Genomic DNA, 19,748 nt, shown 5'->3' with positions numbered 1-19,748 from the left:
AAAGGTCTGTTTCTGACCATTATTTTTGTCTCAAGTGGAGAAGGGCCTGAGGGTAAGGGTCATTAACATCTTTCACTAAGACAAAAAGATTCAACTGTGGTTGCTAGGATACCAACAGACAGATTCACTTATTACAGTCAGGAACAGTTATTCATAATGTCTTCTCACAAAACAACATACTAACTGCAACAAGAAGGAAGCTTAATGCAAACAAAGTCTAAAGGGCAGAGGCAGTCCCTGCCCTTTAAGAGCTTAATATTGTCTGTTACTGGTATTTAAAAGTACATTTTAAATAAGCTATTTTTTAAAGGAATGGAAATAAGTAGACAGCAGGAAGAAGTGAAGGAGGGAAGTTAAATGTATAGGCCAAAGAATAAGTCAACTGTTTCATCTGAGTCTGTAGTCACATTCCTTTGTTCACTAACTTATTTAACTGAATGACTCTGTACTATGTGCTGATTACTGTTCTAGGCATTAACCCCAGTGGTTAATAAGACAAAGTTCAAGCCCTCATTGAGCTTACACTCCAGGAAGGAGACCAAGGAGAAGTTAATATTTGTGCCTATAGGCAAGCATGAATGCGTGTGTGTGTGTGTGTGTGTATACACAAGCATGAATGCGTGTGTATACACACCATGTGAAAAGGGCACGGAGGCAGGTCAGTGAAGGCCTTACATATATTTAGCGTTTACTACATGCCAAGTGCTAGGCTAGGCAATGAGGACAGAGTGTAACAAGAGACACATGTTTTCTGACACTCAAGTTTATCTGGGTGGGAGATCCAGGTAAACTAACAGGGAAGCATTCTGGTGCCACTTACTGCCTGTGTAACCTTGGCAAGTTGGTAACACCTTTATCATGAATAGTGGCACTAACCTTCAAAAGTTATTGTGAACATTAGATGTTTATAAAACGTTTGGCACATTGCCTGGTAAACTACAAATTTTATTTTTTCAGTTAAGAGCCCATGTTATAGAATAACAAGAAATGAGATTGATGGAAATTGAGGATGGCAGAAAAGAGGAAAGGATAATAAAGGTCTGTAAAAAATCAAAAAGGGAGGAGAGTTGGGTTTGCATTAGAAGCTCTTTGTAAAACACACCGCTAAGTGTATTTATAAGCCTACAAGGAATAGTATACAATGGAATCATATCACATACCCAATTAAGTGACAAGAATTAAATGATACATGATTGGCAGAGAAAAGAGGAGGAGAGAACAATTTAAATAATAAAAGTGGCTCTGCCACTATCTCACTCAATGAGGGACTATTTCAGAGTAAATGAGATTTACAGAAAAAAAATCTGCAGTCCTACAGGCAAGTCTCAGATCCCACATGTAAAGTGTGAGCACCTCACCTCACTGAGTCCAGATATAAACAAAGACTGTGTTTTCATATGTGTCCCCTAAATGCAAATGTACTATTTAATCTGGTGCTCAAGTGGATAAATAGCAAAAGGAATTTTTATTAGATGTTATTTTCATCACTTTTGTACTTATTTTATAACTAATTCTTGTCCACTATATGACCTCCATTTTATAGATACACAATTTTCTACATTTTATAGATAAATAAGCCCAAGGACACCAGAAGGTCTGCTTCATTCTGCCTGGCTCCAAATCTCTGTAGCCTTTATTCAGTGCCCAGGCAACCCTGAGTTTTGATTTGAAGGGAAAGGCTAAGACTAAGGAGGAAGATGATATAAAACATGTAAGAGAAAAAGTTAATAAGACTAATAGGGATTTTTAGGAAAAGATAAAGACATTAAGACCAAAGACAAGGAAACCAAGTCAGAAGCTGATGTGTAGTAACTGCTCATCACAAATTTCCAGAACAATATTGACTTCACATATATTATACCTCTGTGCATACTAAATATTGAAGTATACTGGAAATTCAAACATTTCAGCATCCAAGCTCTATCTCCCAGACTATCTCTCACACCCAAAAGCAGGGTGCATGCGTACACACACACACACACACACACACACAAAGCTTCACCAAATCATTTGTCTGGACATAAAGTAACAAGTTCTATTGTCTTAGAAACAGAAATAAATACATAACAATAAACTTGTTGAAAAGAATATAAGTATGACAAAATTGAAAATAAAGAATAAAACCTTCAAAGTAGTAAATGAATATGGTGCCTCTGATAGTAATAATGAAATTGAGAAAAATAACAAATAGAAGCAAAAGTAAGTCATTCAAAAGAGGTCTTTGGAAGTATATTCCAAAAAAAAATCCTGCAACTTAATTCACTGGGCATTTATTCATTGCCTGTGTCCTCACACTAACAGAGATAAACATCAAATCATATTTCCCATCATCATTTTAGCAACTTCCCTTTACCATGGGGGGAAAATCTCTGGCTCCAGTAAATAACAAAAGTTGTTATATGAAAGAATAACAACATTAATGATAATGATAGCAGTTACTCTAGGGCTGTGTAACATACCTTTAACATTTTACCCTATGAAGTAAGTACTTTAGCCTGATTCCACCTAGGAAAAAACTTACTCTCATGTTAAGAAGCTGGCCTAAAGTTGTTTAACACTGTTGGGATTGGGACTCACTCTCATGTCTGCTTAACATCAAGGCTCTTAACCACTTTATACTGTTTCTACATTTTAAAGATACAAACTTTCCCATGAGCACTCTGCATTTTCTAACATGGAGTTTATGGACATGAAATAATTCTCCCACACAATACGTAAGAAGTAACTAAAATGAACTATCAGTGCCTTAAATACATGTAACTTTTCATCTCCCAAAGCTAAGACCTCTTTTTTTTTTTTTTTTTTTTTTTTTGCAGTACGCGGGCCTCTCACTGTTGTGGCCTCTCCCATTGCGGAGCACGGGCTCCGGACGCGCAGGCTCAGTGGCCATGGCTCACGGGCCCAGCCACTCCGTGGCATGTGGGATCTTCCCTGACCGGGGCACGAACCCGTGTCCCCTGCATCAGCAGGCGGACTCTCAACCACTGCGCCATCAGGGAAGCCCGCTAAGACCTTCTTGTGTTTATTCCTATTTCATACTATACAAGTATTATCCTTGAATGGCTCATAAATTGATAAAATGAGAACACAACTACATATAAAATAAATATGTTATTGTTAAAAGTCAGAGAATAAACGTCTCAAATATATGAGAAGTGGGTTATACCAGATTCTCATTAAAATACTCTGGGCCTACAAGGGCTTATTAACCTCTAGATTTTTGAAGTACTAATTTTACCTGGGTCATTATGGGAATGAGGCACCACAAAGACTTGAAGGGGCTTAGTATCCCATTCATCAGCTTTATAGGTAATGTCAAATCCTTGCTTCCAAACTCCACCATCCGGATTGTCAAAAGGAATTAGACTGTAAACATCTAACATCTAAAAATATGAGACAAAGAAAAAAAGTTAAATTTAATCATGTATAACCATTATTAATTTAAACTTAATGTTGGAAATATTTGCTCAAAACTACTCCTTGCTATACTGTATATATATTTTAAAAGATAAAACTATTTCTGTAGACATTATCTAAAGAGTTTAAGACAGAAAATATTTCATCACCATTCAAAGGGTTAAAATGCTATTTGTATTATATAATTAACCTGATAAATAATCCCCTTCCTCTTCTGCTTCTAATATAAAATATCTTCATTCAATTCTTCTTCCCTTGCTTTACTTCCAATACAATTTAATAGAAAATAATGGGAACTGAAGAGCAAACAAAAAAAAATTTCATCATGATCAAGTATTTTAGCATTTTCAAACACGGTACTGAAAATTATTTTATACTTCATCTTTATATTATAATCAATCTCCTATGTATCTGAATCTGAATGGAAATGGATCTGTAGCTATTCTTTAATTTTGCCTATGTATGTTTACCTTTTTTATTCTAAAAATAAAACTATAACAGGGTCAACTAGGTTTAAAAATGGAAGCATTTTTTACATTGAGATTTAGCTTTTAGTGTTCAAATATTTTCTAAGTTTCCAATGTAGTGTTCCTTCTAGATAATAATCTTTTTAGACAAAAAGGAAAAAAAATATTACCAAAAAACAAAGCCAAACAAACCTAAAAAGTTATTTTTCATACTCTTTATAATAGTAAGTGTAACAAGGAACACAAACCTCCTTTGGTAAAATTCAAACTAAAAAATTACATCCTAATAAATACATAAATGGGTTAAAAATTTTTTTAAGATAAGCAAGTCATATAAAAGTGAATACAAAGTATTTTAAGACAATAATATATCTTTCACTTGGAAGTTTATAACTAAAATAAAATACTCCCAAGGATGAGAACAAATCTTTGGTAACCAGCTGGATAAGAGGATGTGAGAGCACTCTCTGCTATTCCTTCCAGGTCTTTCTGGGGCCCTGCAGCTTTCCCAGTACCCTGCTGCCTTGCTCTGCCTCATTTCCATGGCTGCTCTGCAGCTCCTTTCTGTCCAGCTCAGATTTAGACCCTTCCCCTCCCCCCCAAAAAAGATTTTATCATTTCCCTTTAAAAGGTACTTAATTAAAACCTAAACAAAGCCAAGCCTCACAGAAATAGATACCCCTTCAAAGCACAGGATCGTGATCCTATCTTAACCTGGCCACACACTAGGCTGATGAGGCTGTAGGCACACAGCCCGGGCAGCTCCACTGTCCCCAGCTTCCGGTGTGGCCTGTGAGCCATGGCCTCGAGATCATATCATGTTCTCTGTCCCCAAGAGTTAATGAAAACTTCTACTCTGAAGCAAGGCCAGAGCCAACTCCTTTTGTCCAACTTTAAAATATTCACACCCCAGGGTCCTGTCACCACGTTCCAGTTTCCAGTCTAAGGTACAACGGTAAAATAGCTCTTTGCCAATCTGTAGAACAGAGCAAACATGAGTGACACACCAAAAGTTTAAGAAAGGCAGAAGTCCTTTCTTACCTTAGTTTTCAACTCCCCTACCCTCTAGAACAGTGCTACCCGAGGGAAATACTATGCAAGCCAAATACATAATTTAAAATTTTCTAGTAAAATGAAATAGGTAAAATTAATTTTGATGATATATTTTTTAACCTGATATATTCGAAATTTTACCATCGCAAGATGTAATGAATGAGCAAGATATTTTACATTCTTTTTTCACATTAACTCTTCAACACTTTGTGTGGATATTAGTGCACATCTTAACTCAAATTAGCCACACTTGAAGTGCTCATTAACCGCAGGTGGACAGCAGCCTCCATCCTGGACAGCACAGCTTTAGAACATTTCCCTTCCCTCTCACAAAGACATATTCAGTAAAAAGAATCTAACCTTACACTGTGTGAAACCTATAATGTAGAACAGATATATACTAAGAGTAGGGCTTTTCTGGTACTCTCCAAAGGAAGGTAAAAAAAATCTCTTTGGCCAGATTTAAACCTCTGGAGGTCTTCAACTATTACAGAAAATAAGACCTAAGAAGCATACAGAAAAGGCCATAGTCAGGAAGTATAAAATAAGAAAAATTAGGAGAAACACAGAATTACAGTAATTTATCACTAAAAAGAACATTAATGATCATTTGACTAATCAAATGATTTTACAAAAATAGAAACGATAATCCAGAGAATTCAGCAACTAAGAACAGATACCAGATCAAATCTAAAAAAACAAAAACAAATCAAAGCCCAGTGATTATTAACGAATGCATATATTACCTGCACATCTGAACCCTGACTTCCACTTTGTGAAGCAAACAGACAGTCTCCAGGATCAACTGTGAGAGACAACTGTTTCGATGGCAGAAGAGGTGAGCCGGCACCTTGGCTGAAATTGCCTTTTGAGCTTTTCGAACCATCTTCCACAGACTCACTCAAATTGATGACCGAGTCTCTAATATTTGAGATGATCTCATTATTCTCAGCTAGCAAACGTTCCAAATGGTCTATTTTTTCTTGCAACATTGAGAGCTGGCCCTGCAATAAAAAAGAAAAAGGCAGGTATATGAAACTCTAATATAGCTCTGCAGAGACACACAACATTTTCTTTAAACTATGTGCCTGACCAAGAGGGCAGCTACTCTCCCTTCACTATCCACTTTTATAAGTTGGATCACATAATGCATGAATGCGTAACAGCTGGCTGTTAAAACACCAATTTACAGCAGAAAATCTTCTCCATGGCTGCAATCTTTGTTTAGTCATATTTTAAAATGTGCAACAGAAAGACCAAAAATATTGGGGGCTATATTTTCTATTACCCCAAACCCAGCCCTAAAAGATCTTCAGGTCTCTAAAATCACTAAGTATAACACCATATTATACTCAGCTATGAAATTTTAAATTTAACTATAATTGATTCCAGTTACTTATAAGAGCAAAAATGTATGAACCTAAAAAAGATCATTCCATTTCAATCAGTAACACTAGTGAACAATCCTAAAGAAGAACTATCATCAATAGAAAAATCAACTAGTCAATTCTTAATTAGCGATATTATGAAAAAGATTGGCATGAACCTTCCCCAAGCAACTGCACTGTAAGTCATTTAGATTGCTTCTACTATACTACTGTGTATCTTTCAGTTTTTTTAATTGATCCTCACATGTAGAGGCTTGCCACCTCTAAACATAAACCATGCTATATAGAATAAACCTTCAACTTATGAGAGCAATGACAATCTTTGTCTTGTTCACTCCTATATCTTGGGTCCCAAATACATAGTACTTATATGTTTATCACATGGCCCTCACATTTCTTCAACTCAACAATAATTCTTTAGTGAACACCCACTGTACAGGCATCAGGCTACATGCTGGAAAGACAGATGTGCATTAGATATGGGCCCCTGTCTGAATACACAAGGTGACATTGCATTTGTGCCACAGCAATAGCAATAGCCTGCGCTATGACCCCAAAAATGTCCACATTAAGGTTTAATAAAATATATGCATAGAAAATAAACAAATCCGTACACCCAGAAACAAAAATTCTCTCACCAGTAAATAACAGGAAGACAGAAAGGGGGAAGGAAAAGAAGTAGAAAAAACACCTACATGTCCCAAAGTGAAGGACTGGTCAAGTGATACATCTAATATCATGAAACAGTTTTCAGTCGCTAAAAAGTTAGAAATACAAATTTTTTAAACAAAGAAATATTGGGAAGTTACTTTCAGGAGATACAGTGAAGAAAACCCAGTTTTAAAATAGTATGTATGAAAAACGTAGCATGTATGACATGATTGATCCTCTTTTGATAAAAAAATACATAAGGAAGGCCATAATCAAGATGGAAAAAACTGGTTAAGGGTATTTATACTCTTCTTTAGTCCGTTTTGAGTGGTTGTGGATTTTGTAATGGGGAGGCCAAGAATAAGAAAGATTCAAGTTCCAAGTATTGGCCAGTTCAGCAAGGGGTGGGGAGAAATCAAAAGAGTGCTATCTACCAAGAGAAGACCACTTCAGCAAACTGTGAGAGAGGTGACAGAAGTCTGAAGGGACTAAGGGAGATACTTTGGAATAAGAAAAAAAGTACAGCAAGTCCCCTACATACGAATGAGTTCCATTCCAAGAGCGCGTCTGTAAGTCCAATTTGTTTGCGAGTCCAACAAAGTTAGCCTAGGTACCCAGCTGACACAATCGGCTATATATTGATAGCACTGTACTGTAGTAAGTTTATAATACATTCGCATCTTTGAAAGTTCGCAGCTTGAAGGTTCGTATGTAGGGGACTTACTATAGCCAAGATGAGAAGCAAACCAGCAGGAAGGTACCTTGAGGGTGAGCGGGAGAGACAACACTGGAGATGAATACCCAAAGCCTAGACGTTGAAGAAACAAAGAGCACAAGATGGCCATGGACCTCCTCAGACCTGAAAGATACTCTCACAGGCCTCTCTACTTAGACACATATGATAGAAAGAGCCCCCTACAGGTCAGAACTGTAGTCCTTTAAGGCAACTGTCACCTCTAGGGTGGGGTGCCATGTCCTACAAGGAAGAATTCAAGCCTGTTCATCTATGTATAGAGAAGCAGAAAGTGCAAGGTCTTAGCAAAGAACTCATCCTGCAAGACAAGCCTCACTTCCCCCCATGAAAAGCAAGACAGAGAATATGGATCAGTCCTTGACTAGAAATGGCAAAACAAATGAAACCTGATGGATCACTGACACACTAGTTCAGGGTCCAAAGAAGCTAGCTGAATGATGGAGGTTGCCGGTCAGCAACTGAGCAATATTACACTACAAATCTTTCTCTATAGGCACACATCCGTATTGGTCGATTGGCTCTCGTGGAAAGACCAAAGGGGGCCCCTTGGCCTAACCCAAAGTTCACCCAAAGAAGCTAAAAATATTTGAGAGTTAGGTACACAGCTGACTAATCCGTATTTAATTTCCTAAACAGACATACTATCAAAGGCTGTCTGAAATAAGGGAAAAACTTTTCTTCACTCATTATCACAACACCCCGGACTGAGGCTTTTTGAAATTACCACTGATGAGTTTCGTTGACTATTTCCAATACTGAAGATACAAGCCTACTTCATGTGATGCTTGCAATTTCTACCGCAGCAGGTAACAACAGTAAATTAAGTTCCTCTGAATCCAAGCAGAATTAGAACATGTTGCCTTGTCTTGCCTGCGGTAAAGCTACACACCTCCATAAAATAAAACCTTAGCTTAGTCTAAAATACCACCATCGCAGAGCTTTTAAAGATGCTACGTGTTTTATCAGACGCTTATAATGTATAAATTAATTCATGGGTGCCCATGTTTCTCCAGATCTTTCTGTACTTTCGGGAAAAGATAATTTTGGAGGCATGCACATAGCAAAGCCACCTATAGCTTAAAAGAACACACTGAGAAAAAAGAGCCTCCTTTTGCGAATATTCTCACTATGGCCACAGTCCCAAAACCCATGGATGAGAGTATTATACAAAATAAACATTACAGGCGATGGATGTTCCATGAAAAAAGATCCTGCAGGCATTAAAGAGGACTTTCAATCTCATTGTAGCTTTAAAGATACAATTAATGATCAGTACCTGGGATTCTGTACAGAATTAATAAGTCCATGGAGAAAATTGTGGCCTAGAGATATGCTAGCATAATGGTCTAATGAAAATCATTTTTTAAACTATATTATGCAGTGGAATAAAGTCTCGCTACAAACAGCTAAAATTCTTGAAATATACATACTTCCATAAGCAAATTCTGTACACAGGACAGAGAAGCATGATATGACCTTAAAAAGATACACTTGTAGTCTGCATTAAAGTAACAGAAATCATAGATAATGTTTCAGTTATGCTGACAAGTCAAAGAATGCTGATGGTAATATTGAAAAAGACAATTTTCTGTAGGGCAAGAAAATCACTTGTGAGAAAACCACTTTATTCTTTGATTTGCTAATCAGTTCTACAGGGAGGCCACAGTGTAGCACTGCCAAGGAGTGGGGAAGGAGGTCATGATATTTGATTTACTCTGCTTCTGGTGAAAAAGAAAAACTGAGAAAAAAAAAAAAATCACTGATAGCAAAGACTTTCGAGAGAAAATTTAGAGCCTACTACAAGCAAACCAAGATCAGTACCCACACCGCCCTATGAACAAAATCAATCTATATACACCTAACTGCTAAATCCAAAAACTTATATAATTATTTGTCCCATAAGACACTAGCTGCTGGCATTGGCATCACTGTAATCACTCAAGCATGGCTGAATGTGCATATCATTCTTCCTTCCTGTTACAACTGAAAAAATATGTGCCTCCCTGCCCCGCTTCAAAGACCAACACTCCACTGGTGAGCTCCAAACCCATCTCTCCCAATTGCTCAAAGGCTGTATTCTTTTGGTTAAACTCCCTCAACACTGCTTCATCAAACTCGCCTTCTAAAAGCAACTCATCCTCAATAGTATAATATATTATATTAGGTCAAATTATATGAAATTGCCATTCTCATAAGCCAAAAATAGTCCAATGTCACCAATTTCTTATGGTTCAACTTAATACTATATCCTATCTAATAAAATAAACTCTGGTGCTTCCCTTAGCCCCACCATTCCCTTACTCATCATCTCGAGGAGCATTTGGCCCAGTGGACCACTCCCTCCTCCCTGAAATATTTTCTTCACTTGCTTGCAGCACCGCATGCTCTTGGTTTTCCTCCTGCCAACTGTTTATCAGTCTCTTTCTCTCCCCAGTATCTAAACAATGGAGGCCCTCAAGGTTAGCTCCTGAGAAATCTGCCTTCTCTATACTGTCTTAAATGATCTCATCCACTTCTTGGTTTAAATTCCATTTTCTGTACTGATGTATCCCATATTTATATCTCCAAATGAAACCTCTTCTCTGAAAAATAGACCCATGTATCCAAATGATTACCTGACTTCTCCACTTCGGTTTCAAACTTAAGTCTGAAAGATTACTTTCCCCAAAAAGCCATCTTATAGGCCTCCAGTCTTTACTAAGTAGCTTCAATGTCTACCTCGTTGGCCACTCCTGAAATCCTCCTCACCCTGCTCACACATCCAACCCACCTGCAAGTTCATTCATCCTATCTCCAAAATATTTACCGAATCCATCTACCTCTCTCCCTCTCAACTGCTACCACACTGGTCCAAGCCACCAACAATCTCTCCTAGCCTAGTATAGCAGCCTCTTAACGGATTTCCTATATCCACATCCTTCAACCATGCCCTACTCAGCTGTAATACCTTTATTACAATCCAGTGCTAGTTTCTTATCACACTTAAAAAAAAAATTAAAACACCTCACACTAGACTCAATAAGGACCTGCATATCCATCTCCCCACGCTGCTCTCTTTCTCTCCTCCAACTTAGCTTCACCCTGATCTTATCCCAGTTCTAAACCTGCTCCTCTCCACCCCATCAAGACCTTGGCTCATGTTCTCTTTACAGAATGCTCCAGCTCCCTTCTGCTCCAAATGTCCCCTCTGCATAGTCTTCTCTAGCCATCCTCTCGAAAATAGGCCTCCTCATGTTATACTCTATGTCAGCTTATTTTTTGTTTCTTCCACAGCATTTTTACCTATTTTATTCATGTACTATTTCCCCATCTTCATCACTAAATGAATCACTATATTCAGAACAAGCACCACAGTTGTTTTACTCATCATTGTACCCTGATCCCTAGCACAACACCTGGCACACAATAGAAATGCAAATATTTACTTAAAAAAAAAAAAAGACAGAAAAACAGTGTGTAACATTTTTCATAAGACAAGGAAGTAGTAAATGTCATTTTTTGGCACATATACCTACACCAAAAATAATACAAATAAAAATGAAACTAATAATTTTTAAAGAAAGAAAATCCAGAAAAACTCTTCACTGTAACCCAAAAAGTAGGTAAGAAAAGAATCAGGAGTCCTAAATAATAGGGTGATCTTCATGGACTGTTTGGGAAATGAAATAAAAAATGACCCATATTCGGTCACATAGTGACAATCACGACCTCGTGAGTAGAGTAAAATACGTGGCTCCTTTTCTAGGGCAAAGATTATGGATTCTGTACAGTCCAATCAAATGTTTTCAGATTTCACAACCTTCAGTAACCATGGCTCAATGGGCTATGATTTTCAACTGACGTGTGGGGGGCAGGGTGGAGGGAGTTTGGATAAAGAACTCTGAGATGATTCTAGAATCCTTCTTACCGTGGTAGTGATATGAAATCTTCATTCAACCAAATCAAATTCATAATTAAGAGAACTCTAGAGGAAATAATATTACATGTATATTATATAACCACCAATGGCAAAATGCAAAAGAAACTTCACCCAAAGAAACAAAACTTCACCCCAATATGTGTGTGTGTGTATATACCTGCAACTCTAGATCTATACCCCCTTTCATTTATGCTTTTTCCCCCCTTTAAATTTAATTTTGTTAGATTCAGCATGTCACTCCATCACATCAAGATTTTTCGGCACTTGGATTCTGTCACTGAAGTGTCCTTCATGAAGTGAATGTGGTTGGGTGAACGAGGCTCTAACAGTGACCATTAGACTCATTGTAAAGGTTGCTCAAAATTACAGATCCCTGGGATTCATCCTGGAATCTCAGGTAGGGCCCCAGAAACTGCAATGTTAATGTTCCACAGGTGACTCAGGTGATTAGCCAAGTTTGGGACCTATGGCTCTGACATCATGCATTTTAGTGAAATACCTAAGAGAATGCAGCAGACAATAAACCATTTGGCAAGTCATCCCTCAACTCCCCACAGGGTGACATGAATTCACAGACCTGCACCCTTTGATAATCTGTTTAAATAGATATTAACTCTCCTCCATCTCATGCTCTAGGATATTATACCTTACCACATTTTTATTTTTAAATAACAGCAAATAATGATTACTTTTAATGACTCCTTTTACCAGATAAAGGTTAAGGCAGTTTAGCTAAATAGTTAAGCACACGGGCTCTGGGTCAGACTGTTTGGGTTCCAATCCTAGATGTGGCACTTACAAGCACTGTGACCTTGAGGAAGTACAAAGCTTAACTTTGGGGAGCCTCAGTTTCATTATGGCTAAATGCAGTGCTAATACCCATTGCTTGGAATGGCTGTAAATGAACTTAGCACAGAACCTGCCACCAAGTAAGCACTCAAGAAGATATTACTGCTGCTACTGCTATAATAAAAGTTTGGCTTTCTAAAATTACTTTGAAGGGGAACAACAACTGTGATTAAGAACAGACTCTAAAGCCAAGTCAAGAGAGTAGCATAACCAAAACAGCAGCATAGGAGACCCCAGCCTCCATCTTCCCACAAAGATCAACAATTAAACAGCTATCCACAAACAAAATAGTTCTGGGAGAGCTCTGGAGTCTACTTACAGAATTTCAGCAACACAGTGGAACAACAAACTGAGAATATCACACAAAAAAAGAAGGAAAGCAGCTTCATTTTGCCTGCATCATGCTGTCCCCCAAGCCAACATTGTTCACTGCCAAGAGCGAACTCCACAGCTAGAAAGAGTTCCCCTTGCTGGGAAAGAAAAGTGGGTAAGTGATCAACCTCCTCAGCCCTTTGGAGCACTGTACAAAGAGACACATAGAGACACCTAGGAACAAGGAAGAAAAGCAGGGGCTACCAATAGCAGTCACACAGCAGGAGGTCACAGTGACCAGCTCTGCAGAGAAACCCAGCAGCTTCCATCACTGAAGAAGGAACCAATAGCCAGCACAGTAGTCACAGAACCCCTGCAGATTTCACCAGTTTTCACCTCACATGTGTTCACATTCATTGACTCCAGCCCCGTGTCCCTTCCTGCTTCCTCCACACCCATCCCCTCTGGAGCCCAGGAACCACATCAGCAGCCAAACCAGGCCTCTGTGGCTGCTCAAGTGCAAGATTCCAGCCTAGACCCCCACTACCATGGGAGCCCCTCCAGCTGTGCACTTGCAAGCTGCTGCCAACCTGATGCCTATCACCAGCCTCCATCACCTGCACACACCCAGGAAGAGACTGTGCAGCCATGGGAAAGCATGCCTACCGCAAGGGCCCCCACAGCTGCTTGTGGGTCAGGATGTGGTCCTGTCTTCTGTCACCGGCAGGCAACACTGTGCCCACCGGCAGCTAGACCTGCCAGCTGTGCACCTGCACACCCCCAGACTGCTCCTGTCACCAGCCTCCACTGCGGCGTGCTCATGGTGAGACGGAGCAGTCACAGTAGTACACATCAACCACCGGGGCCCTGCAACTACCAGTGTACCCATAGTTGGCTCCAGCTTTGCTGCCTGACTTGTAGTGCCACAAATACATGTACGTCTGCAACCGGCCCTGCCTGCCACTACACTGGCCCCTGTAGCTGGCTCCCATGGGCAAATGTGTGCACACCACCAGCTCTGGCCATCACTGCTGTCTGCTCTGATACCTAGCCATGGAACCTAGCGATGCCACTGAGGACTCAGACAGCCCTTGCAGCCACTGAAAACACCCTGCATCACTCACCAGAGACCACACACATCAATGTCGTGAAATCCAGTGGCCTGAGCCAAAGAGACATCACACTGACCCTCAAAACTGATGCAGCCACACACCCCTGCACTTGAAGCTCTGCACCACTAGACCTGGGGTCACAACATGCTCCAGCATGCCCCCACCCACAGGTGAAAGGCTTCTCTTACCAGTCAGTCCATAGTTTGGAGAAGGTCACTGCTTCTTCAAATGCAGACACCTTTACTAGGCTACAGGGATCACAAAGAATCAGGGAAGCATGGCTCCACCAAAGGAATACAGTAAACCTCTAGTAATTGGTCTCAAACAAATGAAGATACATTGGCTGGAATTGCCCAACAAATAATTCACAATTGTTCAAAAGATGCTCAGAGTTACAAGAGAAAACAGATAAGCAACATAACAATATCATAAAAACAATATAAGAACAATATTAGAAGTTCAATGAAGAGATGGAAAACATATATAAGAACCAAACAAGAAATTTTCAAGCTGAGGAATACAGTGATCAGTAGAGAGCTCTAACATCAGACTTGACCAAGCAAGTGAGCTCAAAGATAGATCAACTGAAATCATTCAATCAAGAGAAAAAAGAAAAAGGAATGAAAAAGAATTTTAAAAGCCTACATGTTCTGTGGGATACCAACAAAAGAACCGGTTTGCAAATTATTGGAGTTTGGGAAGGAGAAGAGTGCAGAAAGCTTATTTAATGAAATAATGGCTGAGAACTTTCCCAAACTGAGGAGAGATTTGGATATCAGGTTCATGAAGCTAATAGGTCACCAAACCGAATCAATTTAAAGTGATCCTCTCCAAGAGTTTAACAAAATTGACAGAAATCAAAGACAAAGAAAAATCTTAAAAGCTGGAAGAGAAAAAAAGCTTGTAACGCTCAAGGGAACCCCCAATAGGCTATTGGTGGATTTCTAAGCAGAAATCTTACGGGGCAGGAGAGAGCAGGATGATATATTCAAAGGGCTGAAAGAAGAAAACTGCCAACCAAGGATACTTTCTTTACCTGGCAACGCTGTCATTCAGAAATGAAGAAGGGATAAAGATTCTCCCAGACAAACAAAAGCTAAGGGAACTCATCACAACACCTGCCTTACAAGAAATGCTGGAAAAAGTCTTCCAGCTGAAATGAAAACACACTAATTAGTAACATGAAAACACAGAAAATACAAAACACACTGGTAAAGGTAAGTATATAGTCAAATTCAGAATACTCTAATACTGTAATAAAGTACAGTGGAGTGCTAACCATTTAACTCTAATAAAATAAAGTTATACATATATATACATATATACAATGGAATATTACTCAGCCATAAAAAGGAATGAAATTGGTTCATCTGTAGAGACGTGGATGAATCTAGAGACTGTCATTCAGAGTGAAGTAAGTCAGAGAAAAACACATATCGCATATTAACGCATATATGTGGAACCTAGAAAAATGGTATAGATGAACCGGTTTGCAGGGCAGAAACTGAGACACAGATGTAGAGAACAAACGTATGGACACCAAGGGGGGAAAGCAGCGGCGGGTGGGGGTGGGGGTGTGATGAACTGGGAGATTGGCATTGACATATATACACTGATGTGTATAAAACTGATGACTAATAAGAACCTGCTGTATAAAAAAATAAAATAAAATTCAAAAACAAAAGTTAAGGAAAAAGCATTAAAATAACTAGCTACAGTAATTTGTTAATGGATACACAATATAAAAAGAAGTAAATTGTGACTTCAAAGGGGAGAGTAAAAGGGTAAAGTTTTTGTGTGTGATCTAAGTTATCATCGTAAAATACATTGTTAAAACTATGAAATGTTTTATGTAAGCCTCATGGTAGCCACAAAGCAAAATGCTACAGCAGATTCACAAAAGACAGAGAGAAGAGAATCAAAGCATACTGCTACAGAAAATCAAGTCACAAAGGAAGGCAGCAAGACAGGAATAAAGAACAAGGGAACTACAAAACAGCCAGACAACAAGATGATATTAGTAAGTTCTTACCAATCAGTAATTACTCTAAATGTAAATGCATTAAATTCTGCAATCAAAAGACAGAGTGGGGGCTTCCCTGGTGGTGCAGTGGTTGAGAGTCCGCCTGCCGATGCAGGGGACACGGGTTCGTTCCCCGGTCCGGGAAGATCCCACATGCCGCGGAGCGGCTAGGCCCGTGAGCCATGGCCGCTGAGCCTGCGCGTCCGGAGCCTGTGCTCCACAACGGGAGAGGCCACAACAGTGAGAGGCCCGCGTACCACAAAAAACAAAAAACAAACAAACAAAAAAAAGACAGAGTGGCTGGATGGACAAAAAGCAAGACCTAACTATATACTGGCTACACAACACTCACTTCAGCTTTAAGGACACACACAAATTCAAAGTGAAGGGGTGGAAAAAGATACTCTGGGGAATTCCCTGGTTCCCTGGTCTAGTGGTTAGGACGTAGTGCTTTCACTGCCGGGGCCCAGGTCTGATCCCTGGTTGGGGAACTAAGATCCCTCAAGCCGTGTGACCCGGCCAAAAAAATAAATAAACAAACTAGCAATTTAAAAAAAAAAAGATATTCTGTACAAATGGAAACCAAAACTGAACAGAAGTAAATATAATTTTATCAGACAAAATAGACTTTAAGACAAAAATGGTAAAAAGAAACAAAAAGGTCATTATATATTGATAAAGCAATCAATTAGTCAACAAGGCATAACACTCCTAAATGTATATGTGCCCAACATTGGAGTACCTAAATATATTAAGTAATTATTAACAGACCTGAAGGAAAAATAGGCAATATAATAATAGTAGGGGACTTCAGTACCCCACATTCGACAATAGACAGATCATCCAGACAGAAAATCAACAAGGAAACATTGGACTTGAGCCACACTTTGGAACGAATGAACCTAATGGACATATATAGAACATTTCAACCAACAATAGCAGAATACATATTCTTTTCAAGCACACATGGAACATTCTCCAGAACAGATGATACGATAGATCACAAAGCAAGTTTAGCAAATTTAAGAAGACTGAAAGCACATCAAGCATCTTTTCCCACCAGAATGGAATCTAACTAGGAATGAACTAACAGAAGGAATGCTGGAAAATTCACGAATATGTGGAAATTACATAACACACTCCTGAATAACTAATGGGTCAAAGAAGAAACCAAAAGGGAAATCAAAAAATACCTTTACACAAATGAAAAGGGAAACACAGCATACCAAAACCCAGTAAATGCTGCAAAAGCAGTTCTAAAAGGGAAGTTTATAGTGATAAATGCCTACATTAAGAAAAAAGAGGGCTTCCCTGGTGGCGCAGTGGTTGAGAGTCTGCCTGCCGATGCAGGGGACTCGGGTTCGTACCCCGGTCCGGGAGGATCCCACATGCCGCGGAGCGGCTGGGCCCGTGAGCCATGGCCGCTGAGCCTGTGCGTCCGGAGCCTGTGCTCCTCAATGGGAGAGGCCACAGCAGTGAGAGGCCCGCGTACCGCAAAAAAAAAAAAAAAAAGAAAAAAGAAAAAAGATCTCAAATAAACAACGTAACTTTACAACTCAAGGAACTAGAGAAAGAAGAACGAACTAAGCCCAAAGTTAGCAGAGGAAGGAATGAACAAATATTAGAGCAGAAACAAATGGAAAGATATCCCTTGTTCATGAGTCAAAAGAACAAATATTGTTAAAATGTTCATATTACCCAACACCGTCCCTATCAAAATTCAATGCAATCCCTATCAAAATTCCAATGGCATTTTTTCAGAAATGGAAAAAACAATCGTGTAATTTGTATAAAATGATGAAAGACCTCAAAAAGCCAAAGCAATACTGAGAAAGAAGAGTAAAGCTGGAGGCATCACACTTCCTGATTTTAAACTGTACTACAAAGCTATAGTAATCAAAACAGTATGGTACTGGCATAAAAACTGACACATAGGCCAATGAAACAGAATCAGGAGCTCAGAAATAAATCCTCACATATATGGTCAACTAATATTTGACAAGGGAGCCAAAAATACTCAAAGAGGAATGGATATTCTATTCCATAAACAATGTTGAGAATACTAGAAAACCACAAGCAGAAGAATGGAATTAGATCCCAATCTTATACCACTGAAATGGATTCAGGACTTAAACATAAGAACTGAAACTGTAAAACCCCTAGAAAAAAACATAAGGAAAATGTTTGACATAGGTCTGGGCAACAATTTTTTGGATGTGACCCCAAAAGCACAAGCAACAAAAGCAAAAATTAGTACGTGGGGCTACATCAAACTAAAAAGCTCTGCACAGCAAAAGAAATAATCAACAACAAAAAAAGGGAACCTATGGAATAAGCGAAAATATTTGCAAACATGTATCTAATAAGGGGTTAATACCCAATATATAAAGAATGCATACAACTCAGTAGTTTAAAAAAAAATGATTAAAAATTGAGCAGAGGAATAGATATTTTTCCAAAGCTGATATACAGATGGCCAACAGGTACATGAAAAGGTGCTCAACAGCACTAATCATCAGGGAAATGCAAATCAAAACCACAATGAGATATCACCTATCACCTCACAATGGATAAAATGGCTGTCATCAAAAAGACAGGAGGTAACAAGTGTTGGTGAGGGTATAGAGAAAATAGAACCCTTGAGCACTGTCAGTGGGAATGTAATCTGGTGCATCCATTATGGAAAACAGTATGGAGGTTCCTCAACAAATAAAAATAGAACTACTATAGGATCCAGCAATGCCACTTCTGGGTATGTATCAAAAGGAAATGAAAACAGGATCTCAAAGAAATGTTCACTGCAGCATTACTCACAACAGCCAAGATACCAAAACAATCTAAGTGTCCATCAACAAATGAATAAAGAAAATGTGGTACATGTGTACACACACACACACCTTAGCCATAAAAAAAGGAAATCCTCTATTTGTGATAATACAGATGAGCCTTGAGGACATTATGCTAAGTGAAATAAGTCAAAAAAAATACATATACTATATGGTACCATTTACATGTGGAATCTAAAAAATCATAGAAACACAGAATAGAATGGTATTAATAGTTACTCGGGGCTGGGAGGAGGGGAAAACGGGGAGATGTTAATCAAAGGGTACAAACTACCAGTTAGAAGATGAATAAATTCTAGGGATCTAATGTATAGCACGATGATTACAGTTAACGATACTGTATATAAATATGTGTTCCCACCACAAAAAAGAAATGGTAATTATGTGAGGTGATGGATTTGTCAACTAATATTATTAGAGTAATCATTTCGTAATATATACATGTATCAAAGCATCATTTGTACACCTTAAACTTATATAATATTATACGTCAATTATTTCTCAATAAATCTGGAAAATAAGATAAAAAATAAAGCCTAGCCAAATTTGAATTATGGTTCCACTATTAATGGCTGTATAACCTTGGGCAAGTTACATAATTTCTCTGTGCCTCAGTTTCCTCATCTGTAAAATGGGGATCACTAATAATACCTAACTCATAGGATGGTTATGAGTGTTAAATTAGTTTGCATACACAAATCAGTTTAAATAGTGCCTGGTGTGGCAGGCAGAATAATGGCCTCCCAATGATGTCCATGTCCTAATCCCTGAAAACTGTGAATCTGTTACTTTACATGGCAAAAGGAACTTTGCTGATGTGATTAACTTAAGATTTTTGAGATGGGGAGGCTGTCCTAGAATATTCAGGTAGTCCCAACATAATCACATGGGGCCTTATAATGGAAAACAAGGTGATGGAAGAGTCACAGTCACAGTCAGAGTCACAGTCATATCTCA

At 38.7% G+C, this 19,748-nt stretch overlaps 1 protein-coding gene across 1 annotated transcript in view; it reads right to left on the bottom strand.

Moving 5' to 3' along the window:
• MAN2A1 (mannosidase alpha class 2A member 1) overlaps nucleotides 1–19,748 on the bottom strand; it is a 161,235-nt gene that overhangs the window by 125,949 nt on the left and 15,538 nt on the right. The window contains exons 2-3 of the mRNA XM_019940811.3: nucleotides 5,684–5,941; nucleotides 3,239–3,383 (exon numbers count right to left, since the gene is read on the bottom strand). Of these exons, the coding sequence (XP_019796370.2) occupies nucleotides 3,239–3,383; nucleotides 5,684–5,941 (403 nt within the window). The remainder of the gene's footprint in view (nucleotides 1–3,238; nucleotides 3,384–5,683; nucleotides 5,942–19,748) is intronic.

The sequence above is a fragment of the Tursiops truncatus genome, chromosome 3 (assembly GCF_011762595.2).
Source record: "Tursiops truncatus isolate mTurTru1 chromosome 3, mTurTru1.mat.Y, whole genome shotgun sequence".
NCBI classification, from domain to species: Eukaryota; Metazoa; Chordata; class Mammalia; order Artiodactyla; family Delphinidae; genus Tursiops; species Tursiops truncatus.
The sequence above is the reverse complement of the archived record's forward strand: the minus strand, read 5'-3'. Positions and strand labels throughout refer to the sequence as shown.